Here is a 26538-nt window from a genome sequence, read left to right on the forward strand (position 1 = left end):
TCGGGAACCATTTATTGGATAAAAACACTTCTGCCATAGGTAACCCCAAGTGGTTCGCTACATTTGGTGATTTTACAAGAGTGCCCGGATTCGTCGGGGGAAGATGTGTTCACGATGCGCCTGCCCACCACCTGCGTAGCAGGCCAGATCGGGAGAGGCTGGTTTAGGAGGACCCTTGACCTGTCCAACTGGTTTCTCAACCCATCGCCTTGCGCCGCGGAGGGAGGGAAATATTTATATGTCACTCCTGGACACACTTATCTCTAGATTCCTACTCATCCGACGTTCCTTTTTCCTTACCAGAACTTTCACTCCTTCCTCTCCACGCAGCATGCTCAAAGATGACGATGGGGTTAATGAAAAAATACTTTCTTGATATTTTTTTTAATCTTTATTAATGATGTAACTAAGCGCATAAATTTCAGGGAGTAATAATATTTAGTAAACCAAAACAAAAAATGGAGAATTTGTCTGCATCTGAATTATTTCGCACAGATTAACATGAGCAACAGATAAATAAACATTTACAATTTTTTTTAGACAAACGGAGAAAGAAGTTCGTAGATTTTAATATGACAAGGTCCGTAGTAGACACGGTATATTCCATAGAAAAAGTTTTTTAATTTTATTACTCTATGAAAAATATTTTAATACAATTATCTACTTCTTGTCGATTGTTGTTTATGCTACAGATTTATTTTAACATAAATATAAATATTTTAACGTTTACGATACTTGAGCTGGAAGCTGAATTATATTAATTATTCAAAACAGCATTTGATATAATTATCATTGGTGCATTACAAATGTTTTAGTACCGCGACTGGATTGATTATCCACTTGGATGATGATGCTTTTGAGGAAAATGTGAACTCACCTTCGGACAATAGTTTGTCGCAGCTTGTCAAAAAATATTTTGTTTACGTTTTTGACAGGTAGATTACCTGATATCTTTGAAGGAGAAATTTTCAGCTGACCGGCTGCGCTTCGCCGTGGCAAATTTAATGATACCCAGGAAAGATAGCGTTATTTCAAATATGACGTGTATTGTGTTTATAAGTGCGTTCGACGATCAATGCAAAATGTAAATAGTGCCAAATATTTGTGCAAAAAATAACACGAAAATAAAAACATTTAATACTATTTGTTGTGAATATAAATATTTTTTTCATAAAATCCATCAAAATGCGCCTCCGCCGCCTGTTAATGTTTGTTGCGGCCTTTTCGATGATATTGTGCTGTGTGTCTTTGTATTTTTTCACTGACAGATTATTAAAGCCCCCATTCAGAGGCACAGTTCCAGAGGAAATGCATGACGTAAGTTAAAATTATTCATATTATTTCATTAACTAATTAATAAATAAAATATTCCTTACTGAAGGTCTGCATACGTACAACTTCGAAAACACGCTGTAAAAATGTTATCATTCGTAAACATATTAATCTATTGATCATTTTTATACAAGCCTTCTCTCTAACAGTTTTCTTTAAGACCCAAACTATCATTAGCTGAGTATGACTACAAATGGTTCCGTTATCACGGCACATTTTGGATATTGTGTGCGCGCGTACCTTTATTTTTACCTTTGTTTTGAATTGAAAAGTTTCCAACTGTTACCTTTTCAGAATAAGTGGCTCCATTTTGAGGATAGACTGAAGCACCTGGAGTCAGAGCTAAACCAGAACCACGCCGTAGTTGGGGAGATCCGCAGTGCCATGCAGCAGCTAATGCCGCCCGGAGTGGAGAACCCGGTGCCGCGGGTCATGCCCAAACCTCACACGGAGCCCAAGGAGCAACAGACAAAGCAATGCGCTGTTATGATGAACAACATACCCAACACACATATTCAGGTAGACAGATATACATAACCAGCCCCGAGCCAAACATCTCCTGTCAAAGCCGGTAGATGCTTAGGAAGACGGGCGATCACTGTAATCAATAATATTCGTATGATTTGTGTTTTTGTGTACCGCCGTTTTTATGAAAAATTATCTCAAGGGCGATGTGTTAGGACTGTTAGGTGTCAGGTATTATCAGGGCCTTGGCAATTCGGCGCATATTTAAGTCATCACATATTTACACGGGCCCAAGATAAAGAGTGAAGATAAATAATATGTTGAATATTTTAGATGTTGGACGTGTACGAAAAGTTGAAGTTTGACAACGCAGACGGGGGCCCGTGGAAGCAAGGCTGGAGGATCGAATACGATGAGAAGGAGTGGAACTCGCACCACAAGCTCAAGGTTTTCATCGTGCCCCATTCCCATAACGACCCAGGTACCAAATACTAAATACTACATCATTAATTTTTATTATTGTTATTTTTATCTAGTAATAAAACATCTATTTGATTTAATCATTGTATCAAAAATATCTCAATCAAGCCAATCTCTGACTCATGGAATATGAAATATATATTTAAAATGTCTGAATGTACTCCGTAATGGATTTGTGATTCCAAATCTATTGTTAAACGCTTTTTAAAGGAGAAGTTTTTTTTGTCATATATTTTCCATTGAACTAATAATAAAATCTATAAAGTATGAACCAGATCTTCTCATTGCGTATGCTCACTGAGAAGTTTCTGGCAAAAAAACAGAAACTTTTCTGTGCTTTTGTAGATCTACAAAAAGCATACGACCGAGTCGACAGGAAAAAGCTATGGAAGGTATTGTTTAAGTATGGAGTGAATACGAATCTCACTCAGGCAATTGCGTCTCTGTATGAGGGAAGCTTTGCATGTGTTAGGGTGAATGGTGGTTTTACGGGGTGGTTTGATATCACAAAGGGTGTTAAACAAGGCTGCATAATGTCAGTGGTTATTCTATCTATACATGGTATGCAAGAATTGAAAGAGGTGGGATTGGGCGTGAATTTGAGTAATCTGAAAGTATGTTGTCTGTTGTATGCTGATGATGCGGAGCTGATTGCTAACAGTATGGAAGATCTACAGTCTCTCGTGTCTAGGATGAAAGAAGTATGTATGAAGAATGAGTTAATGATAAATGTAAGTAAGTCTAAAGTCATGGTGTTTGAAAGAGAGAGTACGAAAACAGTGTGCAATATAGTTGTGAATGAGGAATACTTGAAGCAGGTGGATGAGTTTGTGTATTTAGGAAGTATGTTTACGAGAGACGGGAAGGCTGACAGAGATATTGAAAGAAGGGTAAATGCAGGTAACTCCATTAATGACTGAACGCAGTTTGCGCTAACATAAAAAAGTTTTGAAATGGCTCACCTTATGTTTTTTTGTCTAAACACTGAACTAAAATTACGGATAACTAAAAAAAACACATTTTATTATAAACCTAATTTTTTTTTGTCGTTTGATATAAAAATAATTTTTTTTTAAATTCACAAAGTTTCATAAATTTTTCCCAATCTGCGGTCGGAACCTTTGGTTTCATAGAGGTGTACATTTGAATTATTCTGTGCTTAACTTCTATATTTGATTATAAAGCTTGGTGTTTTCACCTTCTAACACCGTTTAGTTCATATTTCTAACTATGAGGGTAAGGGAGACAAAATAATTTCTATGAGACCATATGTGGAGTTAAAGAATATATTGAATTTGTCATCTACCGTGTTCAGATGGCGGAACGCTCTCCCATGCACAAATTCAGATACAGATTTGAACGACCTGCTCGACAACACAAATAATTTGTGGCAATGCCGTAGTGTACGTACTGTGTCATATGTTAATTTAAATCCAAACTCGTATCCTGTCACTTCACAGAGCCTTCATCTACTGCAAAGACAATTTCATCAAATAAAATAATTATTAGTACATACAGTGCAACTCTCTTCAAAAGTTTTCCAAGGAACAGGACAAAAAAAACTTCTTAGTGAGATTCATATCTTGCAATTTTTTTTATTGTTCATATAGTTATTAGTATTTTTACATTTCATATTAACATATTTTATTGTGTCCGGCTACAACAACATTCAATCATAGCAAACCCGAAAATGTCGAGCTACCACTGTGTAACTCGCGTAATATGCTTCAACAAAGTTGTGTATTGAAAAAAAGGTTCATTTCAGGTACCTATGTTGTGGCACTAGTTATAATAGTAATGATTGGATTATTTGTATAGCGCCGTTTTCGTGAGAAAATCACCTGGAGGGCGCTTAACAACTTAGTTTATGCAAGTTACGGTATATGATGGTTTTACTGCCCAACTTCTAAAACCTCTTAAATGGAATGCAGCAATGATAACAAAGTAAAAAATGGGACATTTTTAGGTATATTTTGCTACTAGTTTTGGTTTGTGATGGATTCACTACTGAACAAAAAAAACTTCTTAAGCGGGAAGCAGTTTTAGCTAAAAGCTTTACTTTTTGGGAAGAATGGGAAAAATCGTATTTTCATAGTTTTTTGTATGGAATTTCAAGGGACCGAAAAACAAAACTTCTTAAACATGAAACTTCTCGAGTGAAACTTCTGAATTGGAACTTCTTAAGGGAGTTTCACTGTATTCAAAACATTATAAAATAGAAAAATTTATGTATGTCACTCCCAGATAGAGGAAAGGTCCCGAGTTAAGTCCTTCTTCCAAAGTTATATGCAAATATCTGATACTAATGTCGTGTACTCACTTCGCGATAAAACTTGCTGCGCACAATTAGTAAATGTTGTTTCTGAAATCAGAGACGAATCATTATTGAATTCTCGAAACTTCAAAACTGGAATGCTTTCCTAACCTCACTCACAATCATATTGTTGCTGCAGTCATCATTTGTATGTACTGTCATTCTATGTTCACTGTTTCGTTCCTAGCATTGATCTACAACATACTCATTGTTGCAAAATGTCTGACATAAGTGACGCCATATTTGAAGTCTCGTATAAAAGTATCTTCATATAAAAGTCCGGTTTGTGCCACACAGCGATGCGAATTGAGTTGTCTGCCATCTCACGGGTGTAATTACGCGGTTCAAAAAACGCAACTCACAAAATTACCCTCATTTGGCTTCAGCCTAATATAACAATGATGCGTAATACTTTGATTGGTTAATTTAATTAATTTTACAATTTGAAATTATTGTTATGGAATGACATTTGCAGGTTGGCTGAAGACGTTCGAGGAGTATTACGCCACGCAGACACGGTCCATCCTGAACAATGCGCTGGTGAAGCTGTCGGAGGACAGTCGCAGGAAGTTCATCTGGGCCGAAATTAGCTACTTTGCGCTGTGGTGGGACGAGATCAGCGAGGATCAGAAGAGACTCGCTAAAAAGTAACAAATACAACTATATAAACATTTTTATTTCTATCCGTGCATATTTTCAGATAAACTATCATCAAATGATTAAAACTCAACTGAAAACATATCTTACAACATCAATCAAGTATTGTGCAGCATTATTTAATAAAATATTCAATAAACTGAAGTTTATTGTTTCCTTATCACAAATTATTGAAAATCAGTCCTTTTTTCATTAGGAATATATCGTCGCTGAAAAGTCAAACGTCACTTATTATAAAAAATTGATAGTTTTAAGAAAATGGGTTTTATGATTGAAATTTCAAATGTTTTTTTAATGGGTAATAATAAAAGTTTATGAATTACAAACTTTACGGGTTACGAATAACCTGACAGTATTTGAAAATCTCCTACAACCACAACAGTAAGTAGAAAATGTTGCTTGTGTTGTGATGGAGGACTTGAAGCCGAGAAATTGAACACACTACACCTGGGTGGGACCCAAACGCGATGTCAACTCAGCCACCGACCATCATTTATTTTATTGGTATGGTTTTTTTAATAGTGTTAACACATTAAAATCATTAAATTGCTTAATTATATTTTTTAAATAAGAAAAATACATTTAGCAAATGCAACAATTTTTTATATTTTCAAAATTATTTTTATTGTGATGAAAGAAAAATATTGTTAGGGTGGTGTAGTTAATTATGATTATTACCATTCTCATCGATGTTTGATGATTCCAGGCTCATTCAATCGGGCCAGCTGGAGATGGTGACGGGCGGCTGGGTGATGAACGATGAGGCCAACTCGCACTGGATGTCGGTGGCGCAGCAGCTGACGACCGGCCACCAGTGGTTGAAGCGGCACCTCAACGTGACGCCCACGGCCGGCTGGGCCATAGACCCCTTCGGTCACTCGGCCACCCAGCCGTACCTGAGCAAGTTGGCCGGTCTCACGGGCACGCTCATACAGCGGACGCACTACAGTGTCAAGAAAGAGCTGGCTAAGAAGAAGAATCTTGAGTTTAGATGGAGGCAGACTTGGGGTTAGTAGCATTTAAATTTTTTTGCTTTCATGTGAATACCCATAAGAGACAGCATCCCCAATTGGGGTGTGCGGATAGGCTGAAGGTTGTGGGGAGGGGAAAAAGATGAGGGAGTACCTCGCTATTCAGATCTGGTCACCAAACACGGGTAAAGCCTTTTCAAGCAACGTTTCAATTCTGAAAGGTAGCTTACACCAGGGCGATACTGACAGTATCTTCTAACCTGGAACATGTCACAAGGATACTATATATTATTTTAAATTAATGAATTGTGAATAGCATAAATTCATCAAATATAATTTACTTGTGCACGTCCACTTATTTGAGCCCGCGACCACTGGCTCGGATCTCTAGTCGAGAGCCTTACCCCTCAACGGAGGCTTTCAAATGGGCTTTTAAAGTTTTAATTCTAGATGTGTGATCGCAAAGAATTCTCAGTCTCTGATTTCTTTAAAAAGTGTGGAGCAAAACCAATCATGTACATACATTATGGCTTGGTTATAATCAAATCAGTTTTTGTACTATTGTACTTCACCAGTCGCTGTCGGCGGCAGTTTTCTGACATCAGTCGTCGTTAGTTAGACAATGAAACACAGCTGTGGTATTTTTCTACATTTCTGCATCTATCGTTTCATCCATAGAATAAAGAATAACACAAGGAATACCTTGTGGGACTGTTTCGTGATAAAATATATGCCTAGTCGAAGCTTGAATTTGTAATACAAAACTGTGTTTATGTAAATTAAAATGGGACGGAGATCACAACGTCAGGTGAGTGTAATTGAGACGGAGCGCTGGGCTTTTGGGCCAAATGTTTCCATTCAAATTTGTACAGCACTTTTTTTCTAAATTATTCTATGGTTTTTCCCGCATTCATAGTGTATTTCCTGAAATAGAACCCTTCAAAAAGATCGTCTGAGTACATTGGAATTTAACTATTTTCCAACAACGGATATGTTTGCCTTTGCCAAACCACATGATTTTATTTTAGCATAAAGTATACGGCTTTATTTAAGAACTAGCTTTACATTGCCACGCTTTGCTGTGGTTCAGTCTGTCTGCGTTGCTTTTAAGTCCAACAGATGACGCTGTTTTTCAAATCTATATAATATAGGTATATAAAAACTCATGCGTATTCGAATGCAACGTTGTGTGAAAATTTTAAAGAAATCTGTGAAGAACTTTGGGAGATTTAAGATTTTGAACAAACGAACATTTACATTTTTATTTATATAGAAGATAGATTGCATATCAATGAAAGAGCCTATATTTAATGAGCTTATTAAAGTACCTTCTGTTGAAATTATTGATGAATGTATAAATATTATAGTGATTTATTTTTGGGGTATTATGCCGTGTTGCATTACAGTGTAATGGTGTCTGATACGTTGGCTAAAGATGGCGTAAAACCCCAAAAATAAATCACTATAATACTTTTGGCCGTGAAAATCTTAAATGATACCCAATGTCATATGCCGGGACCGCATATGTGAGTGCTGCACATTATCTACGAATTAAAAAAAAAAAAAAAAAATTATGTGCGATTTTGACCCTTATGTATAAGGAATTTGTATGAAGAACAAGGTCACAATCGCTTGGGCTATTCTCGTTCTTTACGCAGCAAATACCGGAGTGACTTCTAGCTTTTCAGATTTTTTACAAAGAATTTTTCCGTGGAATGCCAACGAAATATTTGCCTCGTTTTTAGTGTCAAAGCGTCTTCTTTCATTATTTTTGATATAAATTGATTGTGGAAATAATAGATTTGAGGTATCATCAGAAAGATAGTTTTATCTACATTATTTTGATGTAATTTTTATAATATTTCACCCAAGAAAAGTGATGAAAATTAACTTCGTAAGAAATGTCAAAATTTTTACGTCATAATGAATAATTATATTTGTAGCATTATTTATTTACAGGTTTCTTGTACAAAATAATATAATTAGTAACAACAGTTGTATAAACTACCGAAATCTGGAAGAATTGTTATCATATACTTATTTAATGCGACACAAAAAAAATTTAAGTGGACACTTGACGTTTGATTTTGGAATTAAATTGAGCTTGAAATTTCCTGGCACACCACAGGTTAAATATGTTGATATTATGTATGTATTTCCAGATGGCACGGGTGCTACAGAAATGTGGACTCACATGATGCCATTCTATTCTTACGATGTTCCACACTCATGTGGCCCTGACCCTAAAGTAAGTCATTTTGTTTTTTAATGTATATTTTTTTTTGTTGTGTAAAAAAATTAATACATTTCTCCCTGTCAAGTAGGACTACGCCATTGAGTATTCTTTCAACGATAATATAGTTTGTTTAGAGCGTTGTATAAAGATAAAATCCTCTTTCAGATCTGTTGCCAGTTTGACTTCAAGCGCCTTCCCGGTTATGGCTTGTCCTGCCCGTGGAAGATTGCCCCACAAGTTATCAGTGACAGAAATGTACATTTCAAGTAAGTTTACATTTGTTCTTTATCGCATGATTGGAGAATTGCTGATGGCCACATTACCTAAGATGCTAAGTACTTACAGCCACCGCTACACCATTAATTTTACTAGCCGTAAGATGGCTTCCTATCAACAACCATTTGCTACTGTCAAGTTTACGCGATTTTATCAATAAAGATTAAAAGGCCCAAATAAAGTGTTTGAATAGAAGTTGGCTTGAGAGAAACAGTTTTCCCTACGGTTTTGTTCCGTTAATGGCGAAATTGAATTGAGTTCTTTAATTTTATCCGAATGAGATCAACTGATTTCGTATTCAAATACATTGTGTTATAAACAGAAACATTGAGATTAGAAAGGATTGAACTGATCATCAAAAAGAAGGATGATTATTTTCAGAAATAAATTATTTCCACTTAAAAAATAAATGAAATCTAATAAAAAAATTATTATAAGCATTAATTACTCGCATGAAATATCCATACAAATTGAAAATATCTCCCGACCAAAAATAAATGCCGCTGACGGGAAGTCAGGCGAGTAATTAATTCTTATAATAATTAGTTATCCTTTGTGCTATGCATAAAATCCTTGTCTTATAAACATTAGTTTTTAATTAAAAAATAATAAATGATATCTCTATGGTTTTTGGAATCGAAAAGAAAATTTTCTTTCTGTTTATATTCGTATTCATATGTAGCTAATGCTTATTTGAATTTTATCTAGTGTTATTTTTTATATTGTTTTCGAGAGATAATAATGTACTTATCCTCATCAGATTTTAGGTCATATAATAAAAAGTTTTTATAGGAAAAAAATCCTACAAAAACCTGCCTTTTAATTTTTTAAATCTCGCATCCGCACCTTTTCTTACGGTAAGTTTCTCAACTTATCAAACTGATTTCATAAGCAGTGAGAAGGCTGTAAGTTCGCGCAGACACGATTAGACCTGTCAAAAACTTACGCCTCTTACGACTTCTGTAACTTTTTTTTTTAAAACACACTAAATTATTATTTGGTTGGACAATTTCTATTGATTTATGAAGTAGACATATAGAGATTAATTATGAAATATGATGATCGCAGTGGCTATATACCCTGACCCTTATTGTTATAAAGTAGACATATTGCAGCAAACCCGAAGAGCTGATAATTTTGACCCTTTTTTCAAATTCAGCTAAAGGGACCGAAAAACCAAACTTCTAAAACAGTTTTACTGTATTTGTTAGATCTCTTTTTGAAGATATTAGGAAAATTAGTGAATGTAGTTTTTGTAAAATGAATTGTTTCATTAAATTTGCAGAGCCGATCTTCTGCTAGACCAGTGGCGCAAGAAGTCACAGCTCTACAAGACCAAGGCGCTGCTTTACCCACTGGGTGATGACTTCCGCTGGGACCACTCCACGGAATGGGACGCTCAGTTCAACAACTACGAGAAGCTCATGGACTACCTCAACACTAACGAGAAACTTAACGTTGAAGTAAGATACCATTACATTATGTATATTCAAGGTCAGCAAATAAGATGGTGAAGATCCATTGTCCATCATTACGCTTACTTTCAGCTTGTTTTCAGTGATTATCTGTGTTAGACAGACCGTAAAACATCACAGAATTCAATGGGACCCGTAATTTTCAGGAATTTTCAAAGCAATCGCGGAATTCTTATTTTGATGTGCATTATTTCATCCCATATGATTAAATGTCCCAGAAAATCGATTATTTGTAACATAGGATTGTGATTTCCAAAGATACCCATTCTTTATTTCAATTTTTCTGTATTTTCCTGGAGGCGAACACCATTTAGAGCAGTATCAAAATGTTGAAAATTAGGCCCTTCTTCCACAGGGATACGCTCCGTATCCGTGTACGTATCAAATATTCATGTTTTATATTCACGTTGCAAACAACTTGTCACGCACAGTCAGTACGCATTATTACTGAAAAACTGGAATGAGCACCAACCCGTTCACACCATTCAGTCAGTGTTGATTTCTTGTTGTAATAATGTGAATAACTCACAACGAAACAGTTGATGCAGCTGTCATTTTTATATTCTGTCATTCTTTGTTGAATGCATTGATCTAAAGCATGCTCATTTGTACAAAATGTGCGACACGATGTTTAAAGTCTCGACGATGTGAGTACTGACAACCTCGCCCTGCTGGTCGTGGAAGACTGGAGTTGCCGACGACTTTACAAAATGTCGGCAACGTGTGCCTGTGCACAATGAAACACTGCGCTGATATATGGCTGTAGTCGCCAAGATAATTGAATCCTTGAGTGCCGAATACTTGCGTATCCCTGGAAGAAGGTGTCATAACCTAACAACAAATCTTCAAATATGTAAAGGTGTAAATTCTGTAACTCCATTTTTGTAGGTTAAGTTTGCAACCTTGTCGGAGTACTTCAAGGCTGTGAGGGAAGAGATGCCGCTGGAGGAGTTCCCCATCCTCTCGGGAGATTTCTTCACGTACGCCGATCGCGATGACCACTACTGGAGCGGCTACTACACCTCCCGCCCCTATTACAAGAGAATGGACAGGGTCATCATGGCTTATGTCAGGTAATGCTATTCAATCTAATGTTATCCATCTGTTTACTATTTATTCAAAGCATGCAGAGTTGAAGATACTCTCAGTATAGTCCTGGTGAAGGTACCATTAACCATTCAGAATCGAAATATTGCTTGGTCTGAATAGCCAGGCACTTCCCCACCTTCCTCTTCCCATCTCACTGCCTTCAACCTCACAATATAATCAATTTGGGGATGCCATAGTCCCACTGGCTCCTGAAGGTTGAGAGCAGTTGGGACTCTTAGCAGCATTCACCTAAAAAAAAAATCAGTTTCCTATTATTCTACAACTTTTTATTGTAGGAGTTAGACGCCTTTTGGAATGAACCTACTGAGGGATGTGCTAAATGAATTTGTAATGTCATTCTAAGACCGTCATCCAATGGGTCGTTTAGGAATCAACGTAAACCAGGACAAACTTTTATGAATGAATCGTAAAGTGCTACGAATTAATTGGTGACTTGTGTCGATACTTAGTCATTTGCCATTGTTGTGTATTTAATTTATTTTGGAAACAATGTTCAATTGAAAATTGATGACAGGAGTGATTTGACAACAGCATTTGAGGTGTTGGAAGAATTGACAACTTAAACGCTCAGAAGCTGTTTTTACTACCATCGCCTTTTTGGTATCTCCAATCCCTTCGAAAACCCATTATTACAAGTAATAATTATTCACCTGAAATACCTATTCAAATTGAAAAATCTTCCGAGAAAGAATAAATGCTGCCAGTGGGAATTGAACCCGCAGTCTTCTGATTGCCGGTCATCTGTATTAAGCTACGTCGGCTCTTTCAAAAACCTGCCAAATAATTCAATATGTACTAGTATTTTTCATTCGACAATTATTACTTATTACTTTTTTCACATGAAAATAATCATCTTAATTTTTGTAGGAAAGGTTTTTGTTAGCAATAATTTGTTATCCTTTGTGCTACGCATAAAAACCTTGTCATATAAACATTAGTTTATCATTAAAATGAATACCCCTCTTTATCTGCCGTGTGAATATTACTTGTGTAGGTTTTAAGTTCAAGTTACAAGTGAATATTACGCATTTCAAAAAGCTTTTATTAAAAAAATCTAATTTTCATCAAGTTGTTATTGCATCCAGCACCTCAAATTAATGTTGGTGATGCAGTAAGACCACCATTCACAATTGAATTTTACTGATGCTGGTCTTGTCGGGGTTTGTCTGGGTCGTTGCATCGAGCATTGAACACCCCCGTAAGTCTGAATAATACAATAATGCTGACTCATGTATTTTCGAATTTTCCAGAGCTGCAGAGATGATCCTGGCGCTTGCTAGGTCGCGTGTTGACATCCCGGATGCGCTGGTATCGCAGAATGCGCGCCTGTCGGCCACACTCAACACGGCCAGGGAAGCCCTGGCGCTGTTCCAACATCACGATGGCGTCACCGGAACCTCGAGGGACCCCGTCGTTGTGGATTACGGCAACAAGTAAATTACAAACTTTAACAATAGTTGGAATGTTATTCTAAAGTTAGAATACACTGACCTTTTTCTAATTATTGGAGTACGAATAACATTGTCTTCTTTCACTAATTATGTTTTCAGATTATTTATGGCCATTTTGGGAAGCCAACACATAATACAGCAGTGTGCCTACCATCTTCTGGTGCAAGCAGAGGTAATATAAAACATATTATACCTTGTTCTACCGGTATTTCAATGGAAGATGCTCCGAGAAACTAATGTCTTTAACCCTTTCGACACCGGTGCACAGTCGGGAAACACACCAATGCATGTCAAACATTTCTACACAGTTGACATGAGAACATGGTCGTTTCTATGACACGAGTTCAACAGCTTGGCTGTGGAATTATTTGCCTGCCTCTTTATTTCCTCCCTCCTACGAGACTCTTCAAGACCCAGGTCACTCTTTCCTTCACACATCATCTCCAAAGATAACGTAGGCCCTGAGGGAAATTATTTTCCTCATTTCCTGCTGTGTAAAGTTAATGTAATTTTTTTTTTTTTTTTTAATCTCACTTTTAAAAGGAGGAATTATTAAACATGTATGAGAACCACATTCTGTGTTTGAGATCACCAATAACTTAAATTTAAATACACACTCTAGCTTAAAAAGTAATTAACAGAACATTCAACATTTTAAATTTGATTTCAGTTTTTCCACGTGCCCACAGCTGATCACGTGTATTTTGAAATAGACGACATGCGAAGAGGACGCAACTCCCTCCCCGAGAAGCTCACCATTACTGTTGGACCAGAGGTAATTAATACATTACAATAATATTACAGTACTCTCTCACTAATTCGCCACCCCAAAAAATAGGCAAGTCTCCAATTAGCAAAAGTGGCGGATTATAGTGAGTGCAAACGTACAAGCTATGCTATTTCGTAAAAACAAACTGGCACCGCTATCGATCTTTCATAAAGTTCCATTTTTTTGTTTTTCGGTTGAGGTGTCTATTTACGCTTGCGAGAAGACTCCATTTTGTAAACTTATTCATACGAAAAATGTTGCAGGATGAAACGATTTAAACACACATGTGTAGAGTTGCTAGAATATTCACAGAAGTCTAACGGAAATGTCCAGAAAATGCAATCATTAATGATGAACCCTGGTGACTGATGACTGATAAAAGGTTAAGCGAGAGCAAGCTAAACGGTGGTATTACTATATATTGCCGTTTAGCTTAGTTACCATGTATTATATGGTAATCGAGTGGCAGATTACTGAGAGAGTAATTTGCTCTGCTATAATATAACTTCTTTGTGTATAGTAAAATAATTTTACCTACCAATAAAATTAATATTTTGTTTCCATTGATGCCTGTAATCCATTATTGAAGAGAACTTTTTTTATTTATTTATGTTTAGTGCTCATTTATTCGCTTATTTGCCCCTTTTCCGACTTGCCACACTTTCTCTCACTAGTGGCAAAACTGTATAACTTCTTTGTAGTAATACCTAATGTGCATTTATTTTGCAGGCACCTTCAAGGAAAATAGTGTTTTTCAATTCCTTGGCCTACACCAGAGAGGAAGTAGTGACGCTACATGTATCTGTTCCATTCATAACTGTAAGTACTATATTTATGTCCATCTTCCACAGGTAAATGCAAGTATCCAATACAACTCTATGAATTAAGTATACCTTTCAATTCAATTCAACCAATTATTTTTAAAACACAAAATTGTTCAATTTACTACGATTTTAAACACATTTGGAAAGAGGAATTATTACATAAATATAAACAGTAGGTATATGGACTATACTAGTACGTAGTAACAGAGCTTCATTGATTCGTGCAACCGCCATACATCTGTGCAGAAGTTCGTACACAGGCATATGTTGCCGACATTTTGTAAACTCGTCTGCGATGACCATCTCCCGCGGCCAGCCAATTGACGTTGTCACCACTCATATCGTTGAGACTTTAAACATGATGTCAGTTTTGTCACATTTTGATACAATGCGTGTGCTTTGGATCAATACTAAGAACAAAACTGTCAACAAAGAATGACAGAATATGAAAATTGCAGCTAGAGCAACCGTTTGGTCGTGAGTGAGTTTGTTGGTAGTTGTAGGTAGAGACAATAAAGATGTTAATGTATGTGTCACTGTCTTTATTATGTAGACAGTATTGTCAGCTAGACACATGTCGGCTAGATCACATTACCTCGGGATGTGACTCTGTGCTCAGTGATGTTGTGGGTAGCTGGTGCTCAACACTGTGGGTGGTGGAGATGAACGGTGACGAATTCCCCAGGCTGATGCTCGACACCGTGAGTAGTGGTGAATTCCGGAGTGGAGTCTAAGCGATGTTCAGTTGGTTGTGCTCATTTCAGTTTTTCAGTATCGACGTGTACGGTCCCTGCGTGACAAGTTGTTTGCGACGTGAGTGCACAACATGAGTATCATATACTTGGCGTATCCCTGTGGAAGCAGGATCTTAAACCCATTAATCCCTTTAAATAAATTAGGGTGGTTATTTGAAATTATTTTAACAGAAACTGACCACCACCGGAACTAAACTTGTCCTAGTAAAAATGCCTTAAAGTATTTGTTTTGTATTTATTTATGTAATGTTGACATTGAATCACTCTAGGTACTTACGTAAAAATAAAATAAACAATGTCATTTGTGAGAACTCTATAAGTATATAGTCTTCATTTATTTAGCGGTATAAATTATGGCCGCCCCGAGGGAATGGGTTAATCCATATATATATATAATAACGTCCACCTTATTAATATGTTATTCTGTTTCAGGTAGTGGACTCTGACGGAGTGAGCGTGGCGTGCCAGGTAAGCCCGCTGTTCATATCGGAAGCGTCCGTGTCGCAGTCCAAGTACCTGCTGAGCTTCATCGCCACGGTGCCTGGCATGGGACTGTCATCCTACGTTGTCACGGCTGTCGAGGAACTTGCCCTTCCCTCGTAAGAAAACTTCTATTAGACAAATATATGTACTACTAAAAGAATAACTTTTCTTTTACATATTATGTATATATTATTAATCAGTGGGCAGGCAGCTCTCTGGTGATGCTGTCATATCTAATTTCCTCCCTTTCTTCTCTCTTAATTAGAATCCAATAGAGCTATAAGTTGATTCATATTTGTAACATATGAATCAACTTATAGCTCTATATAACTATAGAACACAAATTGTGGAAGTTCGTTACAAGCTTCCACTACTCTTTTGGAAGAAGTGTTTCCTAGGATTGTATGCGAAAGGTGTTTTATTATTTTTTTTTAGTGTCCTTGGAGATTAGCATTTATGTTGGTTGTGGAGATTTCTTGAATAAATACAAAATTTCTTGTCTCGTAGTGACTAAATAAAAACAAAATTAATATAAAAAACAAACATAAAATAATATAAAAACAAAAATAACGGATACAGGTGCCTCCAGCCCTTTCCAGGAGAGGTCGCACATTTATTTTGTATATATCCCATCGCTCAAATGGTTAAATGGATTCACTGTTTTGAATCTTTGTTGCATATTTTTACATTATATAATATTGTATTATTAACCACAATCCAACTTCTTTTTTTTAGTACGACGACCTACGCGACTGTGCGTATGATAAACTTCGACGGCGACCTGCGACTGCACCGGGTGTTTTCTGCGCCGGACGCGGGGCTCAGCGGGGAGTTCACACTGCGGGCTGGGCCGCCGGGGGGTGGCGGGGGTGCTACGGGAGCCTTCTCGCGCACTGGCCTGCTCAAGGCCATCAGCCTGCCGGGCGGCGAGACCGTGCCTGTGCATCTGGACTTTATCAAGCAAGTGACATGCAATATTAATTTATAAGTGTTGCGAGTTTTGTATGAATTTAAATAGGGAGTGGAAAACATAAACGACACATACGGGTAAACTATTATTCTAGGAACGTTTGATGAAGATATCAATGTACTTAATATGGTTATTATTTATAGATATGGCACCCGCCCCAGTGGGGACAGAAGTGGCGGTTACCTGTTTCTACCAGGATCCGAGAGTATCATAGTCAAGAATGATAATCCGGATCCCATGATATCCATCATCGAGGGCAACATAATGTCCAGGATGGAGGTGCAACTGCCTTATGTGCACCACACTGTGAGTACCAAAAAACTTATTTGCGTACATCCAACTAGTAGTTACCTACTAGCGATGAGTCGTTCATGAATGAGCCGCACAATTGAGCTAGCTCTTTTTGATATGCCGTATTCGTACGACTCCCGATAAACCATACGGGCTCAATTGAACGGTAACTCTTTTTTATCAGGAGATATTGAAGAAAAATAGCGCCATTCAAATTATCCAAGTATTAATTGATATTGTCCGATATCTGAATTTGAACATAACTATCTACACCTACAACTCCTAGCATCTTATTTTTCTCGTGGTACGAGGCGGCGTACCCGTACCAAGAGTCCTACGATCATTCATCGATATCCAACGAGCGCAGTATGCTCATTTATACGCTCTAAGCTCACGGCTCCCGTTCAATTCAGTCGCCTCTTTGAATCGTACAAAAATATTGAGCTGGTACCATGACTCCCACTCTTAACCCTTTAAATATTAGGAAATCAAATTCATATGACGTTTGGGACCAAATTTGGTCTCCTAATAATTAACGGGTCAATAAAATAAATCATGACCCATCGCTATTACTTACTACTTAGTGTAATGGTGAAGATTAAGAAAGCTTAGCTTTGATGGCTCGGGCATGTAAAGCGGGTGAACGAAGAGAGGAGAATTTATGACGCGGAAGTTAATGGTAGAAAAAGTTTGTAACCCCCGAGGAAGACATGGCACGATCGAGTGAAGCAAATACAATAGTCAGGTCATGTCAAGAGTTAAAATAACAGAAGAGTAAGTACGAGACGAAGCATGAATGTGAAGGAAGCAAGAAGTGTGTTCTTGAAACGGTTGCAGTTTAACCACTGATGTAATACTTACGAATAATGAGTTCATTCTCAAATAATATCTCTAAACCAGGCCGCGAGTGGGGCCGCCATTGACAAGGCAAGAGGATCCATCATCGGGAATAAAGTATGTAAGAATAAAAAGGGATAAAAGGTTTCCAAAATTACATTTATTCCTACATCATTAGAACAAGAGACTCTATTCAACAATATTTTAATATCTCAGGGGTGAACGGCCAGTTCGAAGAACTGAGCGTACGGTGGAATTCAAAGTTACATTGAGAGTGAAACTAACAGCTCACGGCATCATTGCCGCACGTAAAATATGTAGACCCGCATGCTGGCTCGTGTCTTCCGTAGACACAACGTCCCAAATCGGCAGCCCGTCGAATACTGAAAATGGCGGCGCTCGCGGTTCCGCAATCCCGTCTCCAGCTTTCTCTCGATGTTGCCATACGGCATGACAACCGCAACACATCCATCAGTGCCAGGTACTGACCGGTGTTATAACTCTGTAGCGGGGCAAGATTGAACTGCTACATTCTGAGACAGAATTGAAAGGGCATGATGGTTAGTTAGTTTGTTTAAGAATTTGTTGTATTTTCCGGCAGGTGTCAATCTACTCAGGCAAGGGGGCGGACAGCCTGGGCCTGGAGGTCATCAACGTGGTGGACATCTCCACGGCCAGCAACCTGGAGCTCGCCATGCGTCTCTCCACCAATATCAACAACGCCGACGAGTTCTTCACTGATCTCAACGGCTACCAGGTACTCCAACACAACCCCTAATTATCTTATTAGATTGTTATTATATTAGTTAAAAGCAGACAGCATTCTGCTGATACGCTTATATCTAATTTTATAATCAGTCAATCTTTTCTTGTCTCCAAATGAGAGTCCAATCGAGCTTTAAATTTATTTCTATTTGTAGCATCGATAACATGTTGTGGAAGTTTTTTCCATTCAATTGTTTCGTAGGATTGGATGCAAAAGTTTTTAAAGGTGTTTTGTTCCAGGAGATTTACATTTGTGTTGGCGGTAGAGATTTCTTGAATACCAGGGCATCTATAACCGCACAGATAAATAAAATTTAAAAAATCTCAATCAAGTAGTTCCTATCATATAGAGTCTATCGTCGTATTGCCGGTCTTTCAAAGCTCTTGGGATTTTTGTAAATCGACTCTATACCCTCTCTATTAGATCGATATCCTTTGGAAAATACGGATTCTATGTTTGGAAACATATTCCTGGAGAGATGATCACACATATGTTTTGTATACTTTTAACATCACATCCGGTGACCAAGGAAGGCTTTCCTCATTAAATTCCAATTTTCTGTTTTGACGATTCTAGCGATACTTTGTTGCCATTTCAAGTCTTGTGATGTGGTAACTTCCAGGTCTTGTTGTAACGTCACTGCTTTTAGAGGTGTTCCATAAGTTTGTATGCAAGCTTAGGGTTAAATTTTCCAATAGGCAGAACGTTGCATTTTTCAACATTGGGTTTTGAAGCCAATCCTTTGTCTATTGATATATCTCATATAAGTTTGATTATGTATATAAATTATTTGCAAGATAAGTTTAAGATTTCTATATTTTAATGACATCATCATATCCAACCCACATTTTTTTTTTGCTTTTGACAGATGATAAGGCGGAAGAAATTCAACAAGCTGCCCCTCCAAGCCAACTACTACCCTGTTCCCGTGGCAGCTTATATCCAGGACCAAAACACGCGGTTCACTCTACTCACTTCTACCTCCCTGGGTGCGGCCGCCCTCGCCCCTGGCCAGCTAGAGGTACCTACTTTCAAATAGGATATTAATTTTTATTCTGCAGCCATAAATAATTGTCAGTTATAAATCAGGTACCTAATCATAGCCGTATATCTTCTTACACAAGCAAGTTTTAAAAAAAACATTTCAATTGAAGATTAATTATATTATTTTGAGATTTTCATGTTTCAAAAGATTATCGTGATTAATTTTTGGGGTATTATGCCATGTTGCGCTTTCTCCTTCTTTAGCCAAAGTTTCAGACAGGGTTACCAGGGCATTTGTCAAAATTAATCACGGAATGTCCACAGTGGTCTTATTATATTCATATCATATTATTTTTAAATATTTCTCTATAATTTGTAGATAATGCAAGATCGCAGACTGAACCAGGACGATAACAGGGGCATGGCGCAGGGCGTCCTAGACAATCACCCCACACAGCACATCTTTAGGTTAATATTGGAGTCCAAGGCCAGTTCCAAGTGCCAGGTAAAAACTTTACATAAATATCTGAAAAATGCTCCTACTCCTAAAAAGTACCTACTTGAGTATATATTTTATATAATATGTAGGTATCTTTCTAGGAAAAAATATATCTATGGATTTCATAGTGTCGCCACTTAATAAATTAACCCTTAGCACTCGAGTGCCGCCATAGGGCGGCATGCATGGTTTGCTGTATTACTCGAGTGCCGAAAATAAAGTCTTATTTCTCAATATATTTAACATATTGTTTTTTTTTACTTTTCAATATAATTTAACCAGAATCATATTACTACAATTAAATAGTAATAAGTTACGGAATTCTGTTTTACCATAATAAATAAATTTAAAAAGTTTTTTATTTTTATATATTTAATTATATTTCAATTCAAATGATTTATTTACTTAAAAAATGTTTTGAGTTGGTGGTATGCACATTCCAAAAAACTTTCTAGTGCAAAGGGTTAAATTTAATTTCCGACTTTATGTCCGGGTTAAATCTTCCCCATAGGAAAAACTAAACCCTTCCACACACTTTTCCACAAATGATCATCTATTTTTATTTTTTTATAGTGAATACCTCACAAGAGTCCCAACTGCTCCCGTCTGGAGCCAGTGAGACTATGGCATCCCCAATCGGGGGATGTTGTGAGGCTGAAGGTAAGTGGGGAAGGGAAAGAGGAAGGTGGGGAAGTACCTGGCTATTCAGATCTAGTCACTAAACACGGCTAAAGCCATTTGGAGCAACGTTTCAATTCTGAATGGTGGTCTTACACCAGGGCGATACTGGTAGTATCTTCCACTCTGGAACGTGCCGCAAATATACTATATATTATTTTAATTAATTAATTGTGAAATAACACAAATTAATCAAATAAAATTTATTTGCGCACGCCGGGTTCGAACCCGCGACCTTCGGAATGGCAGTCCAATGCGTTACCACTGGACTATGCCGGCCGTCTGAGTCTAGTCAATCAACATTATGCAAGTGCATTATATAAGCAAAATAAATACAAAACAATACAAGAACAACTCGTCAACTCACCAGAGATCAAATGGGAAAATAATTCACCGACTCCGGATATTTTCTTATCAGAGGGTTCGGCTCGGTAGAACTTCTAACAGGGCCTATAAATCCTACTGATCCCTCAGCATAAATATTTTAAAAATCTTTCGTTATCCTACGTGTATTTAAAATGACTGATTTTTGCATTTTAAAAATAATTTTTTTGATAGATCTAATACGCCTAAATTTTTAATTTTTAAAGTGTGAGTGGCACAGACATATGAATATATAGACTAGAAATTAAAGGTGAGGGGTAAAATCAACTGTTGAAGAACGAAGGGGGTAAAGCTGACTGTGATTCGTCAATAAATCAATCTGACAGTATATAGGCATCTCGCATTTTAATATCACCATTTAGTTCTTAAAAGTAAAATCTGCTTTTGAATGAATATATGGGATATTTTTACATGGGAGCGCAAATTACTCGCCACGTTATGAACAAATTTGCGAAGTCCAAATTCGGCAAAAAATAATTCTTTTTTTTCAGAGTCGAATATTTTGTTTACGTATTTAGTTAAGACACTTTTATAAGTGTTCATAATTTACTTCCCAGTAACAACGATGCGCACACTTGGGAATTGCTACATTCGACCAATGTTGGAGGGTTGTCACAACCGCTATGTTCCTATTAATAATAAAATATTGAAATCTTTAAGAAAGAAAAGTAAAACAACTAAAAAAACAAATGAAATTATATACACACAGTTTTTACCAGCGATTCCTAAGAGTATTTGGAGTAAAAATTTGGACATCATTTTGCCTTCCGATGACATTTTTTCAATTAAAAACAAAAAACATGATGTTCTATCACACATCGCCACTCGGTATAACCTAGCGCATTACTTGATATGCACTCCTTCTCGTTCCAGCAGTACCATACATACGAAACAAGCGCGTACCTAACACGTGGTACCTAAAGCGCAAAAGGCAAAGGCACATCCCTGATTCTTATGCAAACGGCTTTGTATTTTGCGTCCAGATGTATCTCGATGTGATAGTATATGTTTCTACAACTGATCCATATTATACGATGTGAATAAGCTTAAAATAATGCTTACATATGGAATGTAATATGACAATTGGGTTTATTCTCTTTTTCACATCTATTTTTACAAGTTTTCATATCACAAGCCACCATTTTGCCGTGTTATTTTGTAAAATGCCTCGACCATAGCTCGACGCTGGTTCGAACAAGAATGATGACGTCACATTCTCAAGATTCACGGGAAGCCATACGCGAGCCCAGCCGGCTCCAATGGAACCGGTATGGGGAGTGGGGAATAATACGCTTTTAATCACTTAGGGCAGGTCTACTAATATTCATATGTCTATGGTGAGTGGGTATTATTATGTACTTATTACAATTATTATGTACTGTTTTTTAGAGCACTGCTGAAGAGCACCCTTCAGGCCAGCTATCGGTGGCAGCCCAGGTCAGCTCCCAGTCTCTGCTGCACCCATTCGTCCCGTTGTTCTACTCCGGAGATGGAAGCTCGGAAAGGTATTCTTCATTTACAATCATTTTATTTACCAAACTTACCAGAATATGGCGATTAATAATTCTAATGATAAATGACTGTTGGGTTTATTTGAGACTAAGTGTGAGTCTTTTGTCTTCCAGAGCTGGTCCAGAGGAGCCCCAGGGGACCAACCTCCTATCTTCCTTCAGCGGCATGTCCAAGGAGGTGGGAGTGGACATCACGATAGCATCGTATAGGGACGGCGTTGTATCAACGGTAAGGAGCTTTTTATTTATTGATCACTATTATTTATGTCAACATTCAAGAACATATTTCCAGCCAGATTCTAGCAAAACATTTCTGAAAATATCCTCCCTTCTATTAAGCCTTATCTAAAATTTCCTCCCCTCTGTTTGAACTCGACTCTAATCTTTAATAATATAATTTTGAAATATGCCCATTTAATAAAATTAATATGTAAATTCGCCTTTCCTCTCTCCATAATTTCAAATGATGGCCTAGGACAGCGTTTCCCAACCTTTTTAGACCTGCGGACGACCGGTAAAAATTTGGTGATTACATATTTCACGGACCGGCTGACGACTACGACTAAGATTCGTATTGGGTTTACCAGTGCAGTAAATTTTTTTTTTATGAAATGTACATAATAGTTTGTGATCTAATTTTTTTTTTAATCAGTTAAACATCGATTTACATAGATTCGCATTCCTAGCTTTACTTCACTTAGAAAAATATATTAACTCTATCATCACGAAAATCAAATTTTATGAGAAAATTGCTCGAGACCATTAAGAGAGATTGGTACCATTCCCACGATCCAAATGCAACTATTGATTATCTGTAAAGCTTCACATTCTTGCGATCTCTGGAAAGAAACCATTCCCATGTTCTGAGTGCAGTGGATAATGTTCTCTTAAATTATCTTAAAAGAATCACATTCTTGGTTGTATACAAATCATCAATAATGTATAATAACTGGAAACCAAAATATCATTTACATTTTTTACTCCAAACAATCTCAGGAACACTGGTATAGTTATGCTAGCCTATATCCCAGTTTCAAGCAGATTTAACTATATCTATGCCATGATAATAAGTCGCGTTTTACACTATCCCGACCTTACTTGGCGTATAGTATTTGCACAGCGTTGTATGCTTGCATCAGTAGCTCCTTCCAAACTCCATGAGCAGCGGTTGAGTCGTTGACGACTAGTAAGTAAGATAATAAATACTTAAACAGTGGTGGGAGGACCCAAATATATTATAAGAATCACAATTTATTGATTTCGTACACTTTATTTTGCTTAATTATTTATTTGGTAGTTGTGAATTGCTCACGATCATTGTGCAGGCTGTCTGAATGAAGCTAGTGAGTGGTTCATCATCTTTAGCACCCGAATCTTTTGGGGACCGGCAGGAAATCTCTGCGGACACGTAACCCGTCTGCAGACCGGCGGTTGGGAAACACTGGCCTAGAACACACTTGATGGGTGAAAGTCAGAAACATCAAAGAAATAAACTTACAATACTTTTACTTACTTTTCAGCTTTCCAATGGAAAGAAGAAAAATGGCCGTGGCATAGTATTGCAGAGACAACTTCTAGACATGTGTTACAGCACTGAGCAGAAGAAAAAATTGTTCCCCATCAGCGATGGACAGGTAACTAATTTCAAATATGTTACACAAATTTTTGGCTAAGGCTAATGCATCTAACAGACTGGTTAAGCCACTTCTCGGACGAATTTAAAAAAATTCTTATTCAGGGCATTGAACTCCGTTGCACATCAAATATGGGATATTTGATGATTTTGGCGAAAATTACTTAAATATACAGTTTGTTTCATTTTGTTTTCTCCACATTTTAAAATTTGAGCCATGTGATGATAAAATATACAGTAGAACCCCGATAATTTGAAAAAACACGTAATGAGAAATTTTTGCCAAAAAAATATCGCCAGAAAAAAAATTAGATACAAAATGTTTTTTTAATTTGAAATTTGTTAATTTGTAAATCGAAATTTATTTTTCTCCGTGCACGAAATTTTGTTTGTGTAATTTGAAAAAATTCGATTTATTCCCTTCTCTTTTCACCTAAATATGATATAAATTGTGACAAATACGTTTAACTAAGAAATCGTCTCATAGTTTAGTGTTAAAAAGTGTTTGTTTTTTGTGTATCGCAAGTGACTTCGAGAATGATAATGAGCCAGTCGGGAACATGAGTGGCCAAACACAAGATTCTCGAAAACGACCAAAACTAAAAATAATATTAAAATATTGTCTTATTTCAGATAAAAATAGCCGAGCTGGTTCCGATTTCGGAGCTGGACGAGATGCATAACTCCTCGCTGACCTTCCTGCATCTGGGACCCCCCGCTAACCCCTACTCCGCGCACCACCTGTGTCCCATGGAAGTGGCCAGCTACTTCATCTATCGGTAGAACCCGTCCCTGAGATAACCCACGCAACGGGAAAACATAACAAATTAACATAACATCGGGAAATACCCAACTGGTTACTTTTATACTTGCTAAAATTACTAAATTTATTTACTGTAGAAAATTATTTATTTTATGTACCCAAGAATCCCTCGTAAATTTTTTCTGATATTTATCAAATTTGTTAAATGGATATTACAATGAATCTTAGTTATTCCATCCCCTGATTCCTACTGTCGGTCTTGTGTTTATTCAATTATTCACTGTGTACTATTTATTTAGTTGATATAACCTTAACCACTCCTTATTTAAATAAAAAATTACTTCAGCGATAAAGATTTCTAGTTTTAGATTTGACCACGCTCATTCCAAAAATCATGCCTCCGAATATTAATATGAAAATATATAAACTGCTTACTGTGGTTTAAAGCCAATGAATCTAACCTAACCTAACCTAACCACAACTGTCCAAATTTGGGTAGCCATCGCTCTAGTGGATAAGACGATGCCACCACAGAAGTAGACAGAGGGAATGGAATGCCATTAATTCATACATCTTTTCGTTTGTTATTCCGACTCATGACTTTAATATTTCATTCACTTGATTGTACCGAGTCTTCCTGGAATGTTCCTGAATTCTTCTTCCATCCATTTCCGCATCTTATATTTACCAAATCATATCTCCGTTAGATTTAGGTATTTCACCATCCTCTTGATGTACCATAGGATAACGTACGTGAACACACTTCCTATGGGAAGGGTAGTTCTACCTTTTACCCCGGTCCTACTTGAATGGCTGTATAAGCATTGCTGCCCGATAATTCTATTTGAATATTATGTAACAATCTTTTTGTGCAGGTCCCAACTATAAATATGTATAATGTATATGTATAAACAATGTGATAAAAGTCTATCATTTTGTTATCTTCTTGTCTCTTGTGTGGAAGAATATTTATTCAAAAGGAAACTATGCTAAACCTGTAGAATGGGTAAGTTAATATGTAGTAGTCTTATAGTTGAGGTGTGGTGATTACTACGTAATTTAAAAAAAATATATATATTTATTATTTTCAAAGATTAAAAGCAAAATCCATTTTCTCGAAGGGATTCGCCGACTTAAAGTGTGTTAATAAATACTGCCATGCGTAGAAAACTCTGCTAACTTATCCGATACATAGCCACTATTCATAGATTCAAGTGCCAAATAGTAAACTCGGACTTTATAAAAAAATAAATCGAAAATATACATTATCCTATGGATAAGCTATCAAGATGATGATGAAATAACCTGTTAGGCTATTCCATCCTCTCTTTGCCGCACATTCCTACTAATTTTAATTTACGCACATTTGAATGGATAGTGGTTCAAATTGGTTTGGAAGTCCTCCCGCAGTCCCTCCTTACCCCACATCAGTCCTACGATACAGTACACCATTTTATGTACATACTTAATCTTTTTTAAATGATTCTACTGTATATAATAGTTAAATAAATTAAATAATCTGTAATTTCATCATAGTATTTATCAAGAAATTATTGGAGAATGATATCGGAATGATCGATGAATGGAGCAAATCAATACATTGTATTATGCTGGATATAATATG

At 36.9% G+C, this 26538-nt stretch overlaps 1 protein-coding gene across 1 annotated transcript; it reads left to right on the forward strand.

The window, feature by feature from the left end:
• Window positions 1-675: 675 nt before the first annotated feature.
• On the forward strand, window positions 676-26524 carry alpha-Man-IIa (alpha-mannosidase 2). Its single transcript, XM_089641212.1, has 23 exons — window positions 676-1317; window positions 1627-1851; window positions 2131-2278; window positions 5067-5238; window positions 5955-6256; window positions 8382-8467; window positions 8621-8721; window positions 10017-10194; window positions 11095-11279; window positions 12567-12749; window positions 12867-12939; window positions 13438-13542; window positions 14266-14355; window positions 15548-15714; window positions 16334-16558; window positions 16712-16874; window positions 18298-18453; window positions 19331-19483; window positions 19826-19951; window positions 22397-22512; window positions 22633-22747; window positions 24039-24152; window positions 24785-26524. The coding sequence occupies exons 1-23, from the start codon at window positions 1186-1188 to the stop codon at window positions 24932-24934; spliced, it is 3465 nt and encodes a 1154-aa protein (XP_089497338.1). The 5' UTR covers window positions 676-1185; the 3' UTR covers window positions 24935-26524.
• The last annotated feature ends 14 nt before the right edge of the window (window positions 26525-26538 follow it).

The sequence above is a fragment of the Hesperophylax consimilis genome, chromosome 16 (genome assembly GCF_061612785.1).
Source record: "Hesperophylax consimilis isolate HC1 chromosome 16, BYU_Hcon_1.0, whole genome shotgun sequence".
Lineage (NCBI taxonomy): Eukaryota > Metazoa > Arthropoda > Insecta > Trichoptera > Limnephilidae > Hesperophylax > Hesperophylax consimilis.

What these genes read in the sequence shown, in the direction of transcription:
- alpha-Man-IIa (XM_089641212.1), top strand. Translation starts at nt 1,186, where the DNA reads ATGCGCCTCCGCCGCCTGTTAATGTTTGTTGCGGCCTTTTCGATGATA. An exon ending in TATCTGTTCCATTCATAACT is followed by an intron (nt 14,356 to 15,547) that starts GTAAGTACTATA and finishes ATTCTGTTTCAG; the next exon opens with GTAGTGGACTCTGACGGAGT. An exon ending in GGGACGGCGTTGTATCAACG is followed by an intron (nt 22,748 to 24,038) that starts GTAAGGAGCTTT and finishes CTTACTTTTCAG; the next exon opens with CTTTCCAATGGAAAGAAGAA.